The sequence below is a fragment of the Homarus americanus genome, unplaced genomic scaffold, assembly GCF_018991925.1.
Source record: "Homarus americanus isolate GMGI-L3 unplaced genomic scaffold, GMGI_Hamer_2.0 scaffold52806, whole genome shotgun sequence".
Taxonomy (NCBI): domain Eukaryota; kingdom Metazoa; phylum Arthropoda; class Malacostraca; order Decapoda; family Nephropidae; genus Homarus; species Homarus americanus.
Genome location: NW_024720773.1, coordinates 11,602,187 through 11,629,259, shown reverse-complemented (window position 1 = coordinate 11,629,259; position 27,073 = coordinate 11,602,187). Strand labels below are relative to the sequence as shown.

The 27,073-nt window shown below is 39.0% G+C and overlaps 1 protein-coding gene across 1 annotated transcript; it reads left to right on the top strand.

Annotated features, from left to right (window-relative positions):
• Window positions 1–1,671: 1,671 nt before the first annotated feature.
• On the top strand, window positions 1,672–24,031 carry LOC121860886 (meiotic recombination protein SPO11-like). The gene is made up of 8 exons (XM_042358250.1): window positions 1,672–1,790; window positions 7,807–7,905; window positions 11,145–11,279; window positions 14,276–14,472; window positions 14,789–14,934; window positions 15,204–15,337; window positions 23,250–23,382; window positions 23,909–24,031. Exons 1-8 carry the CDS (start codon window positions 1,672–1,674, stop codon window positions 24,029–24,031), a joined length of 1,086 nt encoding a protein of 361 aa, XP_042214184.1.
• Window positions 24,032–27,073: the final 3,042 nt, after the last annotated feature.

Here is a 27,073-nt window from a genome sequence, read left to right as displayed (position 1 = left end):
TATTATTATTATTATTATTATTATTATTTGTAGTAGTAGTAACATATATATACGTATTACATCTATATAGATACTGTCTATATATATTACAAAAATATATGGATAGATATAAAGTCCAAAAGATATGAACACGTAAAGAGAAGTAAAGACAGATATAGAGAGACAGTTAGATGGTTTTTATCTTGTGATGCAATTTTCTTTACATTTTTAAGAGGCAAAAATAAAGGTGAATACCAGAAATTGTCCAGCGAGAGAAACAATTTGTTGCCCAGATAAAATACAAAGTTTTCCTTTTGTCTCCGTAGCAATCAGAATATTTCAGGGCATTCTTTTAATCGATACTCCATAAAATATTATCGTGCCAGCTGCCAATAGAAACAGAAGGTAAGATTTTTGTCTTTTTTAGCAGGGGTGGACACCGCCGTGGTGGCCTCAACGAAAAATAGGTTTTATTGTTACTCTCAAATGAAGTCTCTCAAAGGTATAATATAAACCAATCAGTAATTACCATTTATGTCATATGTTATTTAACCTCTGTAGTATGTAATTAAACCAATGTCATATGTAATTAAACCTAAGTTGAGGTAATTAAACAACACATCACACCGTGTATTATATTCATCAGGTTACGTTGTCAATACAGCATAGTGTAGAGTCGGCTTGTAGACTCCACTACATACAGTGCTTCCATTACCATTAACTGTTTACAGGTTTAATTGGTTTCATCAAATAAAGAATGCACGATGTAATTTGCATAATACATAATACATATAAGGCCACAAATGGTCCTGGGAGGTTCTGTTTCACTCCTCCGTTAAGCTGTTAATTGTCCAAAATGGCGAGCATAGTGTAATAGTGTATCGGTCTGGTGTCCAGCAAAAGGTCTGATGCTGATTTATATTTTGAAGTTAATAGCTGTAGATGTGTTGGGTAAGGTCAACTCACTTTAAATTCATAACTAAATTACTGACCATGCCTTCACCTACTAGTGATTTTTGGTTCTAAATAACCAAATCAACAGAGTAACTGAAAAATGTGTGCCCCAAATTCATCCGTTTCATCTTATACCGATCAATATAACAGTTTTATTAAATTTAAGTATGTAATTTTTAGAGAATTCGTTTCAGCCTCGATAATTTATTTAAACAGATAATTTAATAGAGCCGGAACAGTATCTTCATGACCCTTGATACTCGATCTGTGCCCTCCTTATATCTTAGTGTATATAGTTATTAAACATTTATTTCCGTTGTTATTAATATTTTCCAAGAAACTACATAAAAGTTTTAATTCTTTTAAAGCAGTTCAATATAAAGAATAATCACCCTTCCAGTAATTAATGTAACTAATATTTCACGGATTGGCTCTACAGAGGTTTAAATGTGGCGGTGTTGGAGAGATTTAATTAAAGCTCCTTGGTTGTGTTGACATCGTTGCGATTCTCGAAAAAAAACTGTGTATCATTATTCACTAAAGATGTACATATTAAGAGGCATAATATTAAACAAATATATGATTGATTATCACACATATTAGATTTGTATATATATGCTAATAAAGATTATATATTAAATAATTAATTTTCTTTTGTAGATATTTGAATCGTTGTTTTCCGCGCGTCGTCTGCTTCACCTGACCGACATTGTCACTCTGATCTCCCCGTGGTGCAGAATGGCAGTCAATGAAGAATTCTGGTGTGAAATTGAGAAGTTACGCATGATTATTCTTCGGGAGGGCGAGGAATATAACCAAACTGCAATGGCAATGATGAACTGGGAGGATATTAGCAGGTAAATAACGGTAAAAACAATACCGCTCACGTCAAGGCGCGTAAAGCTGCTGGACAAACATTAAGAACACTTTTATGTATATCATTACTTGCGTCCGGTCTACTGGTATGTTAATATTATTGTTTATCTTTCTATGCACTGGAAATTTTTGGGTAAATAGTTCTTCACGAAAGGTTTCTATTCTTTCACGTAATCTTGGAGCGAACACGGTTTTGAAATAGTACGAGGCTACGGCGTGACTATTTAAAACCCACGGGACACATTGAATTGAATTAAGTTTGTATTGTATGCAGGGAAATGATATATGCTATAATCCTCCACAATTCTTTAGCAATGCCTTACAATAATATTTGGTATTTACATTTAGCAATTTTTAACTAGTTACGTCACTGCTCTGCGAAAAAAATAGCAATGAAAGTAAAAGGCTAGGGAAAGGTTGTCGTGACCATTAGAGAGGAGTAACTGTTACCTGTAGGGAGTGAGGCTTCCTCCAATTACATGCAATTTTCCATGTTAAGATCTCATCCCATTTGTTACCGGGATGGCCTATTAGTGCAGTGCAAACACAATTGAAAAGTGCCCCGAATTTAAGAGAAGTCATTTATATGGGTTTAAATTTATATAAGCGTCTCTTACACGTACAAAGAGAACATTTAGTGAAGCAGGACCCGGGAGCCAGACTCTTAAAGGATCTTAGGGTGAAAATTCCTGGTAACTAAATATAGGGATACAACTAAATGGATTAATTCAACAATCACTAGTATACGAACTCAAACTAGCTTCAAAATTACACTGGTATTCTATCAGAACTGCATGTGTTCACTTTTCACCAAACAAAATTAACTTAAAGAATATACTCGTAATTTCGTTGTCTAGTTAACTTTGTCTCCTAACTGGTACAAAGTGGACGTAATGGGGTGTCACTGTAATTTGTATTTTTTTTATCTTAGTTTGGGGTTTTAGTTGTAACATCCAGTGAGGTGCAGTGTTACATCATTTGTTACGAGAAACATATTATATTGTACGAGCCTTTAAGAATCTGTACGTAGAATAGATTGTGAAGAGAGCAGCAGTGTGTGTGGTGTTGTACCGATCACTTTTTGATTGAGAGCCAGTCAGGTATAATTAGCTTGTGTACATTGAACATGTGTTTACACAGTAACCAATTATGGCAGCAAGCTCTAACTGTGCAGATCTAAATTAATGATATAGTGATAGGTATGGATTGGGTAATAAACGCCGGTGGGCCCAATCGAAAGCAATTTTTGTAATTATAAAACCCGTTTTAATCTGATATACTGTGCAGGATAACTATGAGCGAAAGGTGTGATACTGCACTAGTGTTTTTAATGGTGATTTTTCGTAGGTAATTTTACTTTAAAAATTTCTCATTACTTAAGCCATGTGAACTACAGGTTACGTCATAATTGTATGAAGTCAACTAGAAGTGGGGCACCAACTTCCCGTATGTAGAGTTAAGCTTAACTTTGGTCCCTACAGGAGGAGGAGCCTTAGAATTCCCTTTGTCGCTACGTTATCGTAATTGTTGTGTTTATTTACATACCACACACATTTGGTTCAGGAAAGAAGGGGAAACCTTTGGTCGCTGCAGTTTTCGCTGCATAACTGCGAGTTACAAATTTCAGAGGCTAGTGGCTATAAAGAAGGGGATCCCAGGCAAGAGGGGAATGACGTTCATTTGATCTTATATCAACAGTTCCGCTTGGCCAAGTCAGTGAGGACACAGAGGAGGTCACAGTAGGGCTCCTTACATAACACACGCTTAGTATTGTTGACGGTGTCCAGTCCAGTTACGATAAGATAGCCTTGATTACATTGAGTTGGCCCAGCTCAAAGAAAATGGGGTAACGAGAAAAACATAAATTTACTTTTATGTTGAAGAAAGTCATCTTTTTATCGACTGCCTTCCTGGGTAGAAAAAAAATAAGGTTTCTCTACATATTTAAGAACAAGTCTTTATTTTAGGTCTAAGTTCTTTTTGTAAAGGTTCGGTTAGCAGGAAACACTAGACGTTGCGAGAATTAGACTTGCTGATCATTTACGAGAAGGGAGAGTAGCTTCATACCTCGGAGTGAACCTCCCCTACATGCTCAGTGTAACATTAAACAAACGTAAGTAGAGTTCGTTTGGTTAACCGGAGAGGTAGAGCTCTTAATATTTAAATCATGCTGTCTAGTGTATTAATGGACGCTCTTAAACCCTTTGTAGTTCAACCACAGTAATAACTTATAACAACACCAACACGTTTGGTATGGTAATTGAAGAGTTTGTTGTTTCATTTGGAGGTTGTTTGTATTGCACCGATTTGTAAACAAGCGTCGCCGAACAACTGGCCTTTGAACCCGTTTCCAGAGGATAGATACGGGCCCATCAAAGGTCGAGATGGCCTTGAAGGGGAGGGAAGGAAGGAGAGTGGCAAGATACGAGGTACTAGAGGGGCTGTGAGGAGAGGAGAGGCTTGTGAACTATGGTCAGGTCAGGGTAGGAGAAGATGGAAGAGTAAGATAGATATAGAAACGAAATTTCGAATGTGGAAGGAAGAGGTGGGAGTCGAAAATCTCAGATATCACTTAAAAAAGTTGATTGTACAATTATCAAATACCGCATATCTTCACTGCCATCACTTTTCCAAATAGCTTCGCTGGATCCTTAAGAAAATAGTTCTTGACCAAAGAGACTACAGGGGGGTACAGTGTCCTTGTCAATAGGAAGGGGGAGGTGAAAGGTCAGGGAGGGTATCGAGGTATTCATATTTTTAGAAACAATTGGGGCGCTACCGGGGCTTTATTGGAGTGTGGAAGGTAGTGTTATTGATAGTAGCCTAACAGTGCCTCCACGCGGTGTATAGAATGATGGCAAACACAATACTAGTACACGAGGAATATTTTATTGTATGGTACTAATCTTTGAGACTCAGGAACCAGACTAATGTTTACGTGTCAGATGCGGCCTTAGTAATGCTTGTAATCATCAAGCTTCGCGTATTGGAAAGTGATTACTGAGTGTTTAACTTTGTGCATGGAGTGTTGGTCTCACCAGCTAATTTCTGCCGAACAACATGACAAATTATAACCAACTTTTCCCAACTTATTAACTAACCGTTTGTTCGTAACTTTGTATAATCACCTTCAGTAAATTTATCTGGAAACTGCCGCATATATTGCATACATACATTGACGTGTGTATGTGGCAATATGAAGTAGCTAGATGAATTTCAGAAAAAAAAATATTGTTTTAATCTTTGTTATTTTATAGGTCATATGTAATACTTTCCATGTGGGTGCTCACTGTGGGTAATCAACTGATGCACAGTTTTCAGCTTATTGATTGTAAACTTAACCCCACAGTTGTTGCATATACAATATTATAGATGTATACAGGTTCATGTGGGATTATGGAGGTGCGAGATGATTTTGTTCATTTCAACATTTTTCACTTTTTCAGGAATTAAAGAAGTGTGATGCATGCCAATCATTTATCATGTAATTAGAAATAGTGATTGAATAGTTCTCTCCTCCTCCCCCCCCCCATCAATCCCTCCATCCACTGATAACATCCACCATCCACCATCCCTGCATCATACTTAACCCTCATCCCCTCCTGTTATGATCATGAACTAGGCTGCTCTCCCTGTCTGCATATTTTAGGTTACATCCCAGGCCTTACACACACACACACACACACACACACACACACACACACACACACACACACACACACACACACACACACACACACACACACACACACACACACACACACACACACACACACTGACCACCCAACATTGTTTTGATAGCGAGCCAGCAAGAGGGGGGACTTCAATAACAATTATAAGAATGATAAGTGAAGGAATGTGAGAATATTAGTCAAAATAAGTAACTGAATACAATATCTAAAATAAATCACACAAAAAAATGTATATTAATTTAAACTGATCAGTAATGGACGTGAAATTTGATTCATTAATTATGATTATTAAATAAGGATAATTGCATTGCTGAAATCATTGTTAAATCGGTACAAAAATACAATGCACGAGTATGTTTTTGAATTATCAATATGGAGCCTCTGTGTTTATGTATGTGTATGATGAGCAATGGCTGTACTGTGCAGGCTATATACGGTATATGTTGATGATATATATTTCACATATCTGAACAACATATTTGGAAGTTGTTATTCAAATTTCAGCAAGAACTCTCCTCTTATAACTAGGATATCATTATTGCTTGTGCCTGTTTTCTGTATAAGGGATATAATGATACTCTTAAGTTTTATTGAAACCTTTATTGAACCTGGTAATGACTGATGCAGAGTTGAATTATTTGCCGACGGAGGTAATATCACGCGAACCCTGACATTTTCATTTAGTTTAGAACTGTAAACATAAATATGACATAGTGATGGATACGTGATTGAAGGTTTTATGAAACATGAATGTAAAATAACGAGAATGTGTTCACTTGGGCAGAGTCGAGAGTAGGAGGGCCAGGGGAAAGGCAGAGACTGAGATGGATCAATAAAATTAATAACTGAGTCCCCAGAGAGATACAAAACCTCTGAGGATTAGTAAATAAAGCCCGAGGACATTTTAGAGTTGAGGACTGTGGTCACCAACACTCAGATATCAGGATGGTGCTCTGATTTGTATATTGTCTCCCGAAAGAAGTTTAAGAGTTGTGTAATTTCTCATCAACGTCCATTGTTGAGGTTAATGCTTTATTATAGTGACTTAAACATTAGAGCATAGTAAAGCCTCGTTATGTAAAACAGCATCATGAGTTTGTACATTTTTTATTTAGATGCCTTGAAATTAAGACAAAGCCTCTTCATATTTTTGTGTTAGTTCTCTGGAGTAGAATTTATGGCTTAAACGGTACTTAAAGACCCCTGGTCGTTAACACCGCCGGAACATGTAATCAACAACATATTTAAAGGTTTAATAATAGGTGGTATTGGAAGCTTGCATTTGATTGAAAAGTTATCAACAATACTGTGCAATAACATACTGTTCAATCTTTTGCAGACAACTTTCCAGTGAATACCAATTGATGATAATAGTTATGGGTAACAGGTTATTGAGAGTACTTTTTAATATTTGGCGGTTCACAACAGAGTTTTGTTAAGGTGAACGAATAGCTGTTTTATCACACACATAAAAATACCACATGTTAACTGCTTAATGAGAGTATTAAATTAGAAGCTCTGACTGTTCGCTTCACATCAGAGTTTTATTAAAGGTGAAAGAAAAACAAACCTTGTCGGTCAGAAAATAAATTACGGTGAAAAAAGTTGCCTATAGTTATTATTAATATTAATGTAAATGCTTATAGGCTATAGTGATTAATGATAAAATATTAGAATATTAAGAGGAAGGTTTCCCGAGCAGGTCACACAAGGAGGTTTGACTTGAGAATAACAATAGGTTAATGTAGAGTTTTGTTTATACGTCTTTTGTGCTTTAGGGAGTTTTTCTTACTGTGATGATGTTAAGGTCAATACAGTTAAACCTGTGAATGCGCTGCTGTTCCTGAATAAAGGGTTGGAATGGATTTTCCGTGTTATGTTGAAGCTTTTTTTAAATTCTGGCAAGGATAACAAAGTCTGGAATACTTTAAAATATATATATTTTATAATATTCAGCAGCAGTATAAATGTTTTAGCGTAAACTAGTAAGGTTCTCACAGGTTGCATAAGTAATTTCACCAACATGAAATGAAAACAGTGTGTGTGATCAATGTTTTATGTCGGTATATATTTAGTATTGGTGGCTGATGATAAGTGTATATGTTAGTAAGTGTTATTAGTTTGAGTTGAGATAAAATATGTGTATTAAACTTCATGAAAATATATCTTGATATGTTGGTGATAACCAAGCTAAGTTAAATTTATCACAGTTTTCGGAAATAATTTATTTAGTAGATGCTCAGTATATCAGAACAAACTTAGATATATGGCTATATATTAATAAATGTTTCCCCTGTTATGGCAGAGAGATGCTGGGCGGATGTGAGCGTATCGTGGAAGACGTGGTGGCTAGCATCAGCGTCGGAGAACCTCCTGTCCTCAGGGTGCCCCGTCCTCCTCGCAGGTACGTGTTAAATTAGTTCACTACACCTGTACTTCACCAACACATTGTACACAATTAATACATTATTCTTAATAATGACGGTAACAGCACTTGAACACTCGCCTCTGGATAGTGACTCATACATGTCTGCAGAGAGATCCTTGTTGGGGAGATGAAGGAATAAAACAAAATATCGCTACTATTTAATGAACAGTCATACGCCGCTCTACTTGCATTAATTCATTTTCATTCGTGGTGAAGACCCTGGACATGCCTGCCACAGAAACCCTTATTTAAGAACACTAATGTCTAGTTTGTTTATGAAATATGACAAGTGTTTCAGATATTTTTTAACTTAGTTGTGTGAGCTCATGCATTTTTGGGTTACCTGCTCTTTGTTCACTGCATGTATCCATTACGTACACTAGTGTTATGTGTTTTGCATACTTTACCTTCTTTTGTTTTAGGTCTAACACATATATTCTGTCCTAACACTGTAATCCTTTATTAATAAGAAAAAATAATAACTGGTCCTGTAATTGACTTCGTATCTGTGTTTCAAACTTGCAGAACTGACAAATGAAATAAAGAGCAAAGCCATAAATTTAAGCTAACGAAACGGATGAAATGCTTCACAACACCATATTGTTGGTTCATCATCCCAGCTCACGAGACTTCAATATTGAAGATGTTAGTAACAATATGATTCATTAAAACAGCTCTGACTTTCAACTGGGATACAAACCAGGGTGTATTCATGAACCCAAGGTTTTGTTTACTTACTCTTGTCCATGTGGCGAGCGTCAGCTGGGTTTGAGACTCACCAGTATTGACACGGTAACCTTGTCAATAGACCAGAGACTACTATGCCTGTTGACATTGAGTCTGGTGCTGACATCAGGGGATCTCCTGTCCCTTATTGCATGGTATTGAGTGTTACGCATACCTTCGGGGAAATGCTTGTACCACATTACATTGTATTGTCATTGGAGCTGCAACAGATCAGTCACATTGACTGATTTGACAGAACACAAGACCTGCTTTTAGCCCTCTAACTGCACTGATATTGTTCCCCGCTTATTCAACGTAAAGTAATGAGTGATTTACAAGATCAGGAAAAGTTGAACACTAAGCTTAAAACTATGATGTATATTTATCATTTAACTTGACTTAAAAATATCAACTTTTCCGAACTACATGAAAACATTACCAACGAAAAACACTCCACACGGAAGAGAGTATAAACGGCATCACCAAACATCACCACAAAATCCCGACAACAAAAATTCCAACAATGAATGGAGCCAACAGCACACTAATAACAAATGGAGCAGCAAATATTGGAACCGAGTACTGTGGTGGGAGCTAAAATTAATCAGGGAAATATAAACTGTGCTGAATAACATGAAAAAAGGAAAATGGAATAAAGGTTCCGTGTGTGGGTCTATTTGCTTCCCTGTCTAAAAACAAATATATTTTTTTTAATACTATTTCACCGCTGTACTGGCTTGAGCTCTTGTAACCAAACACCAGAGACAGCCGAAGTATTTTTTTTTCAGTAAATTCGTCATATAAGCTAACAACGATTCAGTTAAATCAGCGTCCTGTTGTTCTTCCTTTAGCACACATTAAACCCAATTTCTTAAAACATTAATAACTTACTAAAAGGAAAGTTGGGTGATTTTCTGTAGCAATCATATATTTCCCAAAACAGACCTTAATTACGTGCTGCTTCTCGACACACCTGCTGTACTGTAGGTCTTTGTAGGAAATTCATTACTCATCTGTACCAACCTTCCCGATGATTCGATTAGTGAAGTCTTAAAATTTAGAGACAGATAAGACTTATGTTTTGGTGTCGGTCGTGTTGTCTAGTAGGGCTTTACCGTCTTGGATATAGTGTAATCGAGTCTCCTCCTCCCACACCGTTGAATCAGTACCCATGAGTGGTTATATAGGGTCTCTTCAGGGTGACTTTAAAACACACATATACGTTATCCCGCCAGTGTGTGACCTGAAGAGCATTATTCTGTCATCTTTCTCCGGGATTTTTTCTTATGCTAAGCTGGGGTTTTTTTCCCCGCATCGCTGTAGATTTTTTATTTTTTCCCTCTGTTGTATATTTGTTTTTCCCTTCATTCTTTTTTTTTTCTTTATGCCAAAAGTTTCTACGTTGGTATTTTTTCGCCGCCGTAAGTTTTTATTTTCGTTGTTTGTTCACTGCCAAAAGTTTTCCACCCTTTTTTTTTTCCGTCAGCCGTACTGGTGCGCTGCAGCAGTAGTGATATGGGTGAACAGATTGGTGCTGGCGGCGTCATCAATATTTTTATTATATCACATCCACCAGTGTGTGGGTGTGTATGTATGTGTGTTTGTATATGTACGTGTGTGTGTCTGTGTGTAAAGTCTTTATGGGAATATGTCTGTAAAAACGTCCAAGTGTGTTTGTATATACTGTAACATTACATGTATGTATGTCATTGTCACCGCAAGCATTTAAACTCCCCCCTCTCCCCATGTATTTAAACTCCCCCTCTCCCCAACATATTAAGTCCCCCTCCCCATCAACAGCCCTGCCACACGTCGTTTCATCCTCTTCCCAACCACGAAAAACTTCCCCTCCCCTTTCCTCCCCGCTTCCTTCCCAACAAACACAGCCCCCTCCTATTCCCCTCTATCCAGTCCCCTTACCTTCGCTCGTTTCCATAGCACTCAACACATCCCTCTCCCCTCTCCCTCACCACCTCCCCTCTCCCCTACCATCTGCCAATCACTCAAACCGTCTCACCTCCCCCTCCCTCATCGCTCATTCATCATCGGCCTCAATATCAGCTGTAACAGGACTCTGGAGATACATACAGTAGTAGTATGCATATGGAAATCGTGTCAGGAGGGTGTGGTACCTGATCTGTGCTCCTTGATAATCTCGCGCTGCAAAACTATGTTAATTAACCTAATGATGTGAATGATGTAAAGAAGGTATATGAGATAGTGTAGTGATGATGTTATTTTTAAGTGTTAATGTCTGAGTATTGTGTGTGTTATGCTCTTGGGCGTTAGGTCAGTGTGTGAACTCGTGTTATCATGGTGAGGTCTTGCAGTGTAAACGTATCAGAGGCTTGAGGTTAATTGCCATCGTATCGTCATCTCGTCTGTCCATACTTCTATCTATTCCTTAACACATACTGTCTGTCCGTCTGTCTGTGGGATTATTTAAGACATTTACCTTCCCCATGGTTGACTGTTCCCCACCTCCACAGTGATAAGAGCGGGAGTGGCGGGGAGTCCTTGGTGAGCTTGGGAGCCCCTCGCAGCACCCGACGCTTCACCCACCTACTGCACACCCTCGCCCAGGCCTACCGCCTTGTCACCTCCGGCACCTACGCCACCAGAAGGTAATGAAGGCATAGTGTTGTATGAATGAATGACAATAACTGTTACATTTACACTATACCCACCAGTCAGTGTTCCAGGTATGATGCTGGTGACTGTACTTGACGTTAATGTATATTGATCCCGTGGCACATTAATGGCCGGTGTAAATGACGCAGTACTGTATACACCCACCTGTCTTAAGACCTATTAATAATATTTACGAACAGCATAATGATACGGTAACGTACATTGATTCTGAGTGTTATTTATCTACGGTTTTCTCTTTGGGGTCGTCCATTTTTTACCTGAACCTGTGCCCGGACTGTAGTTTCTGTTAATAAAGTAAAGGGAATTTGGGGTTTTAAGATTATCCAGTTCACTTTCCCTATGATGGTCCAAAGTCCTTCATGTCCTTCAGCTTCCACACACAAGTTCAAAACAACGATGTTCAATCTATTCTGAACCCTTACTACGACACTTTAATGTTACGATAAAATTACAATGTAGTTTTGATGCTATTTTGGCTGATACATTCATTCCTTAGCTTGAGTGAATCGGTTACATAACGTTCACACATAATCAACTGGACTGGGGAGAAAATTAAACGTATGAATCTTAGAGAACCCGATACTAGGGGCCGGGAAACTGATGATAACGAGTGCTTATAAAGGGAAACACTCGCTGGAAAAAAATGCGTTAGATACTGTGTCACAAGGGGCGGGGAGATTAAAATTGCATTCTCACCAACCAGAATCTCTTTGATATCTCAGGGAGCGGGGAGCTTAGAGTTAGGTATTCATTAACCAAAATGTCACGGACGTTTCAAGGTGAGGTGCACTTAATATTGGTCATTCATCAACCAAACTCTCAAGAGGGAGGAAGCTGGAAGGTGGACACCCTCATCGACAATGTATAAAGCATATAACTCCATGTTAATAACAATTGACTGGCATGACCATTTAATCCCAAGTCTCTCACAACACTTTTGAAATATTAAAAATAAGTATCATGTTGGTCAACCTCCAAGAAAGAATGTCAGCATGCTATAATCTAATCGATACTACTGCTTTAAGGAGTTGGATTCTAGTTATCTCAATTCAATTTAAGTTGTATAATTTTAACCAATAAGATTTCACCTGTCAAATTTTAAATGTACAATTATTCAATTTCAGTTTTCAAATTTTTGTCTGGTAAAATTTTCAACTTGTAAAATTTCGTCTCGAATTTTCAACCTATCCGATTTCCTGTTTGAGCCCTCCCAGATGGGGCGAGGTTACCCAGCCCATATAAGGGGTGTTAATTAATGCGTGATTTACGAGGAGCAGCACTGTGGGCGGATGTGTGTTGGTGGTCCCAGATGATCACATTCCCACGACACGAATTGAATTGGTAATTTGGTAAAAGACAAAGTTGAAGGAGTCCCTCATACGTCGCTCTTGATCTTGTTGACGGGTGTAGTGTGTTGTAAGCGTCTGTTACTATTACCTACCGTATTGTTCCTGAACCAAGAAAGTTGGAGGAGTATTGTAGGTCCCTCCTTCCCTCCCTCTGAAGACGAATTCAGTTGACAAATCATTCATATCAAAAAAGAAACTCACCTCAAGTCTCCCAACAGTTTACAGACCAACATACAGTAATAAGGTTCATTAATAACTCAACTATACTAATCAATTTAGTTATAAGGACGCCCTCTTTAAAGTGTTCCAATGCCGAAGCTACAAGATGGTCGAAAAGTCCCTGTATAGTGATAATTGTTCCTTATAAGGTAATAATTGTTGTATATAGTGATATTTGCTCTCTTATAGATTAACAATAGTTCACAGAGTCATAATAGGTGTGAGCATTTAGAGGTCTGTTAACCTATTGGCCATTGCGTTGGAACCAGTATAGCATTTGGTATTTTGTTTAATTTTGTATACCCGAGGGAGAGCTTTCTTTGGGGGAGAGTTTTATTGTGTTTAGTGTAGATCCCCTGAGAGAGAGGGAGGGGGGAGGCAGAGAGAGAGAGGGAGAGAGAGAGACAGAGAGAGAGAGAGGAGAGAAAGATGGAGGATAGAGAAAGAAAGGGAGGAGAGAGAGTTGTTTAGTTTCTCTATATTCTCTCTTCTCTCTTCTCTTCCCCTTCATCAGTTTTAATATTTATCCTCCTCTTCCCCCTCCTCCTCCACTTATGTTCGTTTCCCCCGTTTTCACTCCATTATTGCAGAAACTTTTAAGCTATCTCTCTTACTGATTCATATTTATTCCCCTTCCTTCCTCTTATTTCCCTACCTCCTGTGTTATTATTTACCTTTCTTTTCTTTTTTTTCTCCCTTTCATGTTTTCCTTTTTCGTTTTTTTTCAGACTGTTCCTTCCTTTTATTCCTTCTCCTCCTCCTCTTCCTACCCCTTCTATTCCTGCTCCTATTCTTCCTCTTCCTCCTATTCTTCTTCCTCCTCCATTTCCTCTCTCTCTCTCACATGTTTGTTGATCATTTTCCCTCTGATTTCTTCCCTTTGATGTAAGTTTTCCCTTCCTTCCTTCCTTCAGGTTCCTTTTCCTTATCAGCAACCATAGCTGCATGCTCCTCACTCCGGGTCTTTCCTTGTCAATGTTGCCTTGCCTTTATTTTCAGTAGGGTGGTGTAATAACGTCTCCCGGTATTGAGACACTGATAATGTGTAGCTACTCTTGCCCCCTCTGTATTTTTTTTAAAGAAATGAATAACACGGGGCGAAATTAGACAGGTGTTATTATAAATACCTGAAAGCTCTTTAAGCCTTCTCCTGGGACACTTGGATAGCATTCTTTTTCTTTTTAATTACGGTGTTTTCCAGGTTAATATATGTCTGATATATTTAATGATTTACCTTGTTAATTGTATACCATTGTCATTTTTGCCTTTTAAATAGAACATGTAATTATTTCTTTTTGTTATTATCTATTATTTTGGGGTAATCTCTCATCTTGATCTTTGGTATTTGTAGAGACACGCTAATTAAACATTATTTGGGACTTGCTGCTCATAATCTTCAGGGACGTGTATTACGAGTCGGTGGGGCTTTATCAAACGCAGGCATCGATGGACCGATCAGCCGAAGACTTGACACGGCTGCTGGGTGTGCCCCGAGAGAGCCTCCACCTCACCATTACCGGGAAGGGCCTCGTCGCCGGTGCACTCACCTACACCACATACAGCGGTACTATCGTCAACGTCTGCCAGTCTCAGAAGGGTACGTCAATTTACTATTGTGTTTCTTTCTCATTGTCACCCAGTTTCAAGTTACGTTAGGTCAGGCTACAGTATTAAGTCGTGTTAGCTTCTCCCATAATGATCTATCAGCCTGGCTCATTGGTGTTTTTAAATCGGTAACATCGTCAGTCACCTACAGATGGATATGTTATATATTATTTTATAAGGTGAAATAAATCACAGCATCAGCCTGTCAGGATTTGAGAACTAAACAAGGTGCTTACACATATACATTATTAGAGGGTCATATGAACTACACCGTTACTATGTAAATAGCTCCATGGTGTTCCTTGCAGGTTTACTAGTGCCAGACAGTGTGGAGGGGCTGACTGGGGTGGTGTCAGATGCGCGCTACATCCTGGTGGTAGAGAAGGACGCCACCTTCCAGAAGCTGGTGGAGGCACAGGTTCATCGTACCTACGGACCTGCCATACTCATTACGGTCAGTTACTCACATTCACTGCACGAAGGTAAATCCCTGGGGTCCCGCACATGAGGCGGGAACTATGGGTAAAGTCAGAATTCACAGGTGAAGTTAGCTGTAATAATTATTGATTTTCAGTGATATTCCCTGTTCTCTGTACGTAATTTTGTAGTTCCCAACTGCCCTAACCTAACCTAATGATTAAAGTTGGAGCCCACATCTAATAGAGCGTAGGTTAGGTGTAGGCCCTTACACACTTTTTCCCCTAACCACATGACGTATTACAGGGGAAAGGATACCCAGACATATCCACCCGCCAGCTGGTGCACCGCCTGTGGAGGGAACTGAAGGTACCTGTGCTCGCCCTCACTGACGCCGACCCCTACGGCCTCCACATAGCTGCCATCTACAAGTTTGGTGCTTTGGTGAGTGAAGAACTGTACTGGTGAGGGAGGTATTGGTGACGTACCCGTGAGCTGTGACGTGCTGTGTGGAATAGGGTGTACTGTATATATTCAAGATAGGTTTGTACACTATACATAACATATAAAAACTTTAATGTGAAAGAGAGATGAGTGAATAATCAGCAATTAAGGCGTTGAAAGGTAGTCATTTTAATCGTGTCCATCCCTCAGTAGTTGACAAAATTTAAGGCAATGGAGTTAAACAATACCAAATTTTGTTTACTCCGTCGAATTAAACAATATATGTCAGACAACAGCAGGGCCTTGTGGAGTCTCCTTCCCAGGGTCCTTAACTCGTCATTTTGAAACTCAGTAATCTCCAAAATGTAAATCATTAGAGATACAGTATTTTGAAATAATTACATTTAAAGTAACTGTTTTTATCAAAGACATTACACCCAAGTGAAATTATAGTTGATATCTGAAATTCGCGGGAGTACATAATTTTTACAGCCAGAAGTCCAAATTTCCATCACTGCACGAGGGACCCCGCCCTCCTCACGGGGCCCTCCACACTTTTTCATCTTTACCTTTTTCGCATCCCAGGACTTGGCTAATGACCAGAGAGATTTACCATTAGTGAGTTCAGAGTGAAGGGTTGTGTTATGAATTGAAGGTACGACTTATTTTTTGGCTTTGTTGATGATGTGTTTAGCGTATATGTGAGCAGCGATGATTGTGTTGCAACTCCAAAATAATACTGATATCCTCCGGGAACCCTCAGAGAACCTAAAGCAATCTTAACTCCCTCTAAGATAATCTCACCGTCCTCCAAGAGACAACCAGCAAACTTACAGGAAACCTTCAGCAACATCTTAAAGAAAAGTTCGACAAACCCTTCAAACTCTGAGAAACCTCCAAGGGCCTTCAAAATCTTCACCAGCTTCCAAGATCCTAATAGAACTTCAGCAGCCTCATGAAACTTTTAAGGAACACCGTATAGCCGTCCTCTCAAGATTACGGTCGCTCTTTCAGTAATAATAGCAACGTCGGTAGGCTTAAGGTTGCTATTTATATCCTCGCTAGTCATCCCCTCTCTCTCCTCTCTCCTCTCTCCTCTTTCTCTCTCTTTTCTTTTCTTGCTTTCTCTCGTTCCTCAGATGATGGTTTTATATGTGTGTGTGGGTGGGGGGGCAGGTGAATATAGGTGTGGTAATGGTATGTGTGTTTTGAGTGTGTATCTGTGTGTGAATGGTGTACGAGCTTATGGGAGGGAGGAAGGATGGCGGGAGGGAGACAGTGGCGTAGATACACATACAAAAGTAGAGGACAAGATTGTGAAATGTAAAGACAAGATAATGAATATGGAAAAATGAAGAACTTACGTCGAAAAAGAAGAAGGGAATAGTGAGAATAAGAGACATAGGGTGTTTGAGAGAGGATGAGAGGGAGAATAAAAATGGAGAGAATAACCAATAAGAAATTAAGAAACCTGGGAGGAAGATGAGATGATGGGAGGATGGAGGAGAGTTTGGTGACCAGTCCAGTAAGCCACCCCACCTCACTCCACCCCACCCCACCCCACTCACCCACCCCACCCCACCCCTTCTTAATAGACCTCCCCCAACTAAACATTGGGATTTGGTGCTCATTCCTAATGGTTAAGGCATGTTAGGTGTGGCCCATTTTCTTTGTAACGGGAAGAGATGCGAGCCTGGAAGGAAGGAGAGGCCCATGCAAGGAGAGAGAATAATTAAAGGAAGATGAAGGAGGGGGTAAATGTATGCAGAAGGAAGAACAGGAGACACACGCAAGGAGAGAGAAGAATAAGGGAGGTGGATATATGCAGGAGAGTTAACAAAATAGGGGGAATATGAGAGGAGAAATAGGGGGAGGGGAAGGGAATAGGAAGTTGGGAATGTCAAATAAAGGGAAGAACAGCATAATGAAAACAGAAGAGGAAAAAAATGAAGAAGGGAAGATGGATGAATGAGTAGAAATGAAGGATGATGAAGAGGGGAAGAACTACACGTAAGAGGGAAGGAGAAATGAGAGAAAAATAGATCAAGAGAGAAGGAATAATAGCATAAGCACAAGTAGGTGAAGAGACGGGGGAAAAAATAACTAGAAACATAAAATGGATGAAAAATAAGAGAAATAAATACAGTGCGACGACAAGGAGGAAAAATTTGATAAAAAATGGAGTTTACAGCAGGAAGGAAAAATAAGGAAAAAAAACAGACGTTAACTCGCAATTTTACGATAAAGTTACTACTGAAAGTGGGCAAGTCTTCCTCCTCCACCCCAACAGAGTACGGATCTTCTCAATTCCTGAACACTAATGACAGAAAAAATAGCTGTATCATTTAGTTTTCTATTGCTGGTGGCTAGTGTATGTACCAACCCAGACTAAAATCACTTAAAAGACTTCAAGTGTTCAAACAGTCCAGTAATTCTTTATAACAGCGACAGAAACAACTGGTTATTAAATGTCTTTGATAAAATAGAATTATGGATACATATGAATGCGCATATTGACATTTTTTTAGTCATATTTGATTGAAAAGTTATAAAGCAGAAAAGTCAACAGAACACGAAGTGTATACAACAATATTTTGACTAGTTTTCATTTACATCAAATATATTGACAATAGTTCACAACGAGAAAAGTAAAGTTTATCAACCAGAAAGGTCATACAAGGTCACTGATCATTTACAGTTCACAATAAATTTGAACAACAATATTCTGGACCAATTTCAAATGCAATTCCATCAATCCCAAGTATTAACTATGACGTTTTCACTGTTCTAGTCACCCCAGAGGGAATCGAACAAGGCCACTCACTGTCCGCTCAAATACAATCCTCATCCGACTTCTTGCATAATGGAACATTTTACTTTGAGAATCCATAAAGAACATTTCTATTACGTTTCATTATTCAAAACTGAATTTCTATCGAGTTTGTAAGATTTGTGTGTAGACAGGCAGACAGACAGAGACACTCGAACGACAGACACCCTACGCCTTCTTATCCCACAATCCTACCGCGTCGAGACAGAAGGAAATTATGTAAACGAGAGAGATGAAATATGGAGAGCATCACGAGGAAGCATTACCCTAGGGAGGAAAACTGCTGAAGAAGGGACTATACAGGGAAAGATTGGGTGGTAGAGGGGAGTTGAGAGTAATCGCTAAGGAGAGGTATGAAGCACAAGAGGATTATCAATGAGGAAAGTGAATGAAAGGAAGTAGTAACAATAAGGAAGAGAGAGAATGGTAGAGGAGGAGTAAAAGAAGAGAGGAAGAGAAAGAGGAAGAAATAATAATATCGGAGGTGCAAGAGAAAAATAATGGCAAGGGAGAAGGTAATAATACTAGTAAATAGGAGTAGGTGGACAGGGGAAGGAAAAGGAGTAGGTGGAGAGGGGAAGGAAAAATAAGTAATGGAGAGGCAAAAAGCAGGAAGGGGAGGGAGAGAGAGGGAAGATAAACACAGGAAATTACTGCAAAATACATACGAATACGAAGGCAGGAGGATGAGGAGGGAGGAAGGGAGTTGAGAGAGAAAAAATGGGAGGGGGGGAGACACCGCAGACAAGGTGAGGGAAGGAACAGGGAATAGAGATAACTGATAACCATATTGGAGGAAGGAGAGAAGAACTTGGTGAGAGGTGAACATGATAAAAAGTGAGAATATGTAGCAAGGAAGAAAGAGAGACAAGGATTTTATAGACAGAGTAATAAGATAGATAGAAGCACAGGGAGATGGGATAATTGCAAGGCCCCTCAAGATATTGTGGCTTATGTAGGCAGTTGTGGCAGAGAGTTGTTCAATTTCAGGTGATCGCTGAGACGTGTTGACGCATTTTAAATTCCCCAGGAGGAATGTGGTGTAGGGGAGAGGACCGAGTGTTTGAGGTGTATAGAATTATTGTTATTAATTATATATTGTTAAAGATCAAGGGTTTTATTATTAATAGTCGTAGTAATACTCACACATTACCAAATACTCTCCTTACTCGCTTCACTGATCCACACTTCCAAATACTCGCTTCATTGATCCAACTACTCGTCCCTCTCATAATTCTTCGCACCTCACTGACCAACACTTGTAAAAGACAGCCATCCAAGACCTCTCGCCACGTAGAATTCCCTAATTATCCCCTTTCTTTCACGACTTCTTCCTAAATAGACCAACCGGTTGCCCCAAGAATCTTAAAACCCTGGGCAAGACGGTCTCTCTCTCTCTCTCTCTCTCTCTCTCTGTATGTGTGCGTGTGCCAAAGCCTTCCACCCCCTCCCCTCTCCCCCTTAACTTTGACCTCCTAGCAGCCCTCTTCTCACATCACCCCCCCGTTGTGACATTCTCCAGGTTCCTCTGACTTTTTCCGTCCCGTGACACATGAAAGGGATTCTGTGTGGAGCCGCCATTAATATGACTAGAGGAGTGTATGTTGTAATAAATTTAGGTACGTTATATTTGGTGTTATTGGAAGCGGTGATATAATTAGAGTATGTTTATGGTGATGGGGAAATAATTTGCGTATGTCGATGTTCGTTTGTTTGTGTTAGTCATATGTGTATTGGTGTTTGTGATGATTTGATGTGTATACGCCGGTAGTTATGTTAGCTATGTGTTGTTTATGTAATATTTCTTTAACCACAAGTACAGTAGTTGTGTATGACTAAATTTAACTACCTACCTGTATGTGCATGTGGTTCAGCTTAACTACAAGGTGTTGTCTCTATGTAACTTGAAGTGTAACTACATTCTTGTACACATACGGTTTTAAGCTTAACGAAAACATTTTTATGTGCGTTCGTGGGTTTAAGCTGAGGTATAAATATCTAAATGTCTTTGACTAGATATAATTACAGCTGTATATATGAGGCTTTAAGCTTAAGTACGTAGAAGTATATATGTTGCTTTAATCATAACTACAGTATAAATAGTTCTACGTGTGTAACTGGGCGTATATACAGTTTTACATAAGTGGCTTTAAACATAACTCGAGGCGGATATATGCATAATACTCAAAGCATTTCACGTGAGGTGGAGTGAGTTAGCGTTGACTCAACTTAATAACTTAATTACCCTTGTGAGTTACACCGTATTGTAACTTTCTGAGGACTCGGCGTTTCCACTAGTCCCTCTATAGAGATGCTGATGGAAAGAGAAACAAGACGAAGGTAGAGATTGAATGATGGAGAGGAAGGTGTTGATGGTGGGGATGGAAGGTGATGGCAACGGAGATGGAGATTGGCTGGGGATGACTACGGTATTGGGTTGGGATGGGGATAGGAATGGGCTGGAGTGGATATGGTGATGGGATGGAGATAGGAATGGGGGGGGGATAGGGGTTAGAGAAGAAAATCAACATGAAATTGGGATGGAATGGTAAATGTAGATAAGAAATGTAACAGAAGAAGAAGAAGAAGAAGATAAGGTACAGTGGAAACGGGGTTGACATATATTTGATAAGGGGTTTGTTATGCTGTGGGTCAGGTCAGGCTAAACCCATAACTGAGGATCACAACCAAGATCAAACTCGAGGATCCTCCCGCCTCCATCTCACCACCTCCGAGTATCTTGATTCAACATCTTATCAACATCCTGCAGCTGATCAAGCCCAGTGTCGTCCCCTTCCTCGTGACGCCCCCTACAGGATACATAGGGGTAGAAGGGGACATGAGCCGCAGTCCTAACTAATCTCTCCATTAGGATCGGGTCTCTTATCTGAATGGTTAGATACGGTTAAGGTTAGACTGGAGACTAGGGTCTATTAGGACTGGGGCCTATTAGGATCAGTGCCTATGAGAGCCTGCTAGTACTAGGATCTATTAAAACTGAGGCTTTTTAAGGTTGAGCCCCTCTTAAATCTAATGCCTTTTTCGGGTAATTTGACCAGCCACTCATGACGTGTCCCATCGAGCATTCAGTTAACACAAAACACAGTCACTGTCACCACCCATCCCCCTACCCACACACCCACACACACCCACACCCACACACACCCACACCCACCACCACCACCACCACCACCACCGCAGTCGTCATCCAACAGTCCCAACACCTTGATTTTCCCCTCGTGTTATTATTCCATTTTCCCAGCCGCTGCCTACCTCGGTGCTGGCCATTCACGCAGCTCAGCACATCATAGGCGAAAGTGTTTTGCCTGAAGCGACCGTCATGGTGGAGCTGTGTGTTTTGGCTTTATCCTGACCGAGGGACTAGTGGCTGGTACTATTAAGTGAGCAAATGGATTCCATTATACGTTAAAGGGAACGGAAGAGAAATGGGATATATTTATAACGGTATATTCATAATAGCTGTGAGTGCCGTGTAGTCGCGAGTGTAGGCGAAATATCAGCTGTTTTTGTGGTAATTGTGGTCGTTTATGATTTAGAGGAGGAGGGGATTGTAGGCTTATAAATGTGGTCGTTTATGTGATGCAGGAGGAGGATTGTAGTTTTATAGTGGGGTCGTTTGTGATGCAGGAGGACGATTGTAGCTTTAGTGTGGTCGTTTGTGTGATGCAGGAAGGGGGATTGTCGACGTATAAATGTGGTCGTTTGTGGGCTGGAGGAGGAGAGGTTGTAGTTTTATGGGGTGGTCGTTTGTGTGACGAAATAAAAGCTGTACTGTACAATGGCAAACGTGATTAAGTAATAAATGGGGGAGGGAGAGAATTACGGGCTGGTGGATGTGATCGGTCTATGGCTGATGGGATTGTAATTTTATTCAAACGACTGGTAAAATTTTTAAAGTGGTCCCAAGGTTTACATATTCTATTGGAATTAATGTGGTTTTATATACATTTATCATTATTTTGTTTGGCTTCAGTTAAATACGTTGTGTCATTGGTTATTGATTTAGTTGTCAGTACTAATCATTTGGCTAAAGTTGAAATTAGTATAATATCGATTTTAATTGAATATCGGTGTCAGTTTAGAGTTTTTCATACAAACTTGTCGCTCGTAGTTTAGATTGAATTGCTTGTATGCAGATTAATATTGTTAATTTTTTACATGTAGTTTCAATTCAGTTTTGGCGAATAAAAGAAACATTTGCACCAATGATTGACAGTGAATATAACAGTAGTGAGGGTATTTGTTATTTGATCGACGTCCAGGGATACAGAAGACAGTGATGATAAGAGATAAGGACATGATAACAATATAGGTAGTTAGCAGGTGGAGACAACTAATAATTATACTAACCATCCACAGCAACACACCATAGATTATATTTTTGATATTAACGGATAAAATAAAACCTTCATATTTAACCTGAACCATCATCATCATACACAGTGCAGGTTATTGCTGAAGTAAAATGTAATATAATAACATAAAACTAAATAACAATCCCGTAACGGTACCAACGCCGTCCACAGTATCAGATATTGATAAAAAAAAAATATTAATTGGCAGTTGGATCCTTTAATTGGGTGGATCGCACTTGATTGCTAGTATTTCAGCGTTCTGTCTTTATTGGGAACAGCCTGGGGGTGAGGGAGGGGGAGAAGAGAGGAATGGGGGGGTAAGGGGGTGGGGTGGATGGAGGGGGTGGGGTGTATAGGCCTGTTCAGCAATGCATAAGAATAATCGTGTTCATTCTTGTCTACTTTAGTTAAAACTTTCATTCACAGATTCAGATTTAGGATTTTTATACAAAAACTTCAATGCAAATACAGATTTAGATGAAAAAGTACAAGTTCAATCATTTCCATGTAAGGATTTAATGATGAAAGTGTTCCTTTAATGTACACGTGCTTCCAGATGCTCATATTTTTGTTTATATTGTACCTTACGAGTGTTATTGTTAGTGCAGGTGAATACAGTAAACCACTTACTATCTGTTATGCCCTACAACAGGCTCGCGAGGAACCTGGGCTGTCAGTGAACAACTTATCATGGCTTGGCGTCTTACCTTCTGACTTACGAGCGCTCCAGCTCCCCGCCCACGCCCTCCTACCCCTGAGCCCCAAAGACCACGGCAAACTGGCTTCCCTTGCCGCCCACCCCTCACTCTCCACGAATCCATCTTGGCTCCGACAGGTGAGTTATTTGTGTAGTTCAATGAGAATGGGTGAGAGAGATATCAAATTATTAGGTAGGATGTATGATTGTGGAATAAACAGTATACCGAGTGATTAAGTGGGGTAGGTATGTGATTGGTGAGCAGATGTGGGACTTGTGAGGTAAAGTGGGTGGAAATCAGTGTGGGAATGGTGTACAAAGGTTAATTGGAACACGCCAATTGTGGGTAAGAATGTGATATGTGGAGCCTAATGGTTGAAACTGGAACTCCTAGTGATAATGTCCGGTGTTTTTAGTATATAAAATATGAATACTGTGCAGTCACTCAGAAAATTTGTTTATACATAATAGTGTTTAAAAAATATGACAACGGACGAAGGATTTTGGCAACCCTACCGAGGCAACAAGAGTCCCAGTGGTCCTTCTGAAATACCACCCCCCAGTAGATACAGTTCTTTGAGTGATTACATGATATTTTGTTAAGTAGTCAATCGTCTTTTATAGGCGTTATTATACGAGCGGGAACTTATATTTTGTGGAACAGATCGAAGAGCAGCGTGAGTGTGGCTACAAGGCAGAGATCCAGAGCCTCACTCACATCAGCCCGGACTACCTCACCTCAATTTACTTACCAAGCAAGCTTCGCCAGGGAGGCTGGATCCTTTGAATTCACTACTGCTGTTACATAAGAAATCTAGCCCCTCAGAGCCAACGACTGCTTCAGTAGGAAGAGCCATCACTTCTACTGATCTTAAGAAATGTATGGTAGATCATCTGAGGTCATCTGAGGTCATAATTGCTCCGTTTGCCATTATTTTTTTCTGCTGAGAAGAAACACTAAGTATTGTAAACTTCCAGCGGCTATGGTAAGAAGCATTAATGTCTCTGCTTCTGCTATGGATCAATCGTGCTGCAGCAGGAGTCAACAAGCCCTTACAGTGGTAGTAATAAAGGGTGGCTGGATCGTCAGAATTTATTCTCGTACAAAACAGAGATGGAGAACAGCAGGTGTTGTTCTTCTCTAGTGACCTTTGGCGTTTAAATATAAACCTTCTCGGTGATTAAGGAGTGCAAACAACGACAAAGGAAAAAAAATAGTAATGGTAGTTTTACGTTCATTGATTTAACAGAACGCGTGTTTCATTTGTTATGATGAAAAGTTTTATTGTGGAAAGAAGAAAAATTGCTTTTGACTCCGTATTAATTAAGAGAGAGAGAAAAAAAAGGGGGGGGGAACGCAATTACCTCAGGATGCTACACTATTTCCAGAGGATGAAAGACGATGCCCTGAGGGAATCCAAGTGGAATACTGTAGTTTTGTTTAGTGTAGAAAGATGGAGTTGTGTTGGTTGGTTTATTGTAGTGAAAACAATGAAGATTATAAGTTTTATGGAGGAATAATATTGACAGATCAGATAGGAAGAGAGATTTGGGTTCTAAGAAGTTTGATATGTTAATGTATGAATCAATACCATATGAGGCAGTTTAGCTTATTTCTTACTTGACTGGTGAATTGATTGTTCAGAAATACTGTACTTACTTTTAGAGTGAAATGGACTAAAAATGGTTCAAGGTTTTATTATTGTATTGTTATTTATACAAGTGTTTTGACTTACAGAACCATTTATAGAAGGAAAATGTCGGCTTTAGTATGTTGATCCAGGACGTAATTTCAGCCTAAGCTTTATTTATCCATGACGTAATTTCAGCTTTAGTTTATCCAGATCATCTTTCCTTTATTTAGATTCATGATAATACAGTACTTAAAGTTATCCGTTCCATAGAATTACGTTCAGCATCATGGCACAGCATTTTTTTTAATTCACAATTTTCCCTCATGAATATTAAGTGATGTCTCCTTAGATTCTCATCAAGATTGAGTTTATCACTTAATGGGATCGCCTACCAATATTGGGAATTAGGTACGCTACATCCTCTGCTGCATAAGATTACCAAACACGGTCGAAATTATACTTATTAGGTGATATTGTTATGTGGTAAGTTATTGAGATCAACATTATTTCGGTTGGGATTTTTTTTTTTCTAATTCATAAAAAAATAAGTGGTTTTTGTAAACTGTGTATCGTGGTACAGTAATTAACAGAATTTGTAACGTGATTTTATTTATTTTTTTTATTTATTTATTTTTTTGCAATATTGTACAAGGAAAATTGTATTGGATTGGGGAGTTTAGTACAGTTTTGTAGCTAGTGATTATCGCTATAGTTGTGTGTAGGTGAAGGTAATATTTCATTTTATATTATTTTTTGCTGTTTCTTTCATTACTAAAATCAATAAAATTAAGATGAATAGAAATTATTTATATTGTGATGATTTACGAAATTTGGAATTGTTAAAGAAGAGGTAGTTTGAGGTGTATTTCTCAAGTTATTAATTTATAATGGTTATGCTTGTTAGTGTGTGTAGGTTAGTTAGAAGAGAAACGATAGTTAATTATGATTTCTAAGAATATTAGGTTTAGAAATAAGTAAATCGATTATGTAAAGTGTTTAGTGATGTTTATAAAGGATGTAATTAATTAGTTGGATGCATTCATATGATTGGATTATTTCTGTCAGTAAAAGTCCTGCAGTGACAGTAAGTTTTTTCTTGAGTTGGATATTCTTTATGTAGAAGATTCTGTAAAGGTAAGAATAGTTTTTCTCCCTTTGTTATTCTTAGGAGGATATTAGTATTTGTAATTGAAAAGATAATGACAATAAATATTATTTTGACAGGTGTAGATTTCTCTTAAGTATTCATAGCTTTCACCTGTCGCTCGCAACAAAGAAAGTATTTATTTTTTCCGTTGCTGTTGGTGGAAGCTTCCGGGGGTTGAGTTTTTCTTTCCCTCGGGAGGCAGCAGCAGGTAACTCAATCATTTTCACATCATTCGCTTGTGTCTTCGTCGACGTCCGTTTGCACACTGTTCATTGCCTGTCTTACTATTGACCAGCTAAGGGTGCTGTTTATATCTTTACCCGGAGAATTATCGTACTCCTACAGTACATCTCGCCATGTTATTGTGGTCTGATATCTCTTGGTGGTAATTTTACCCTCTACCTAAAATAATAATTGGAACAGATTTAAAATGTTTTAGAGGTAGAGTACCAGATTGGACTGAATAAACTATCAAGTTTAGATAGAGTACGATATGTAATGGGCAGAACAGAAGACTAGTGACTGGGCTGAATGAAATATTAAATATTAAACACAGAAGAATATCAGATATTCTGTGTAAAAGAATAAGAGATTTTTGTCAGGCCACAAGTATTGCACTGAAGATCAAGATTTATCTATACTGTACCCTTAATAGTACTGTATAATTTTATTACTTAGTGAAAAGTAGTTGAATGTGGGAGCGCCAAGTCCGTAGACTTGCGTGTGATAGCCATAAGCAGCCGCCATAGCACAGATCTTTATATTTTGAGGGACTTGGTAATTAAAGTTCGTATCTGGCAATGTTCAAAGCTCATTTTGGAGAAGCTGGAGTGTAATGACCCAGGGGTATATTAGACTGTTCTCAATGCTCTCCAGTGGGTGACGTAGAGAGAGAGAGAGACAGAAAGGATTAACTTGACGGACACAGAATATACGAAAGAAATAGAACACCACCACCAAAGGAAACCAAACATACTGAATAAACAATAATACGAATAAGAAATACGTATAAAAATACCAAAATTACATATATGACTCGGCAATAACT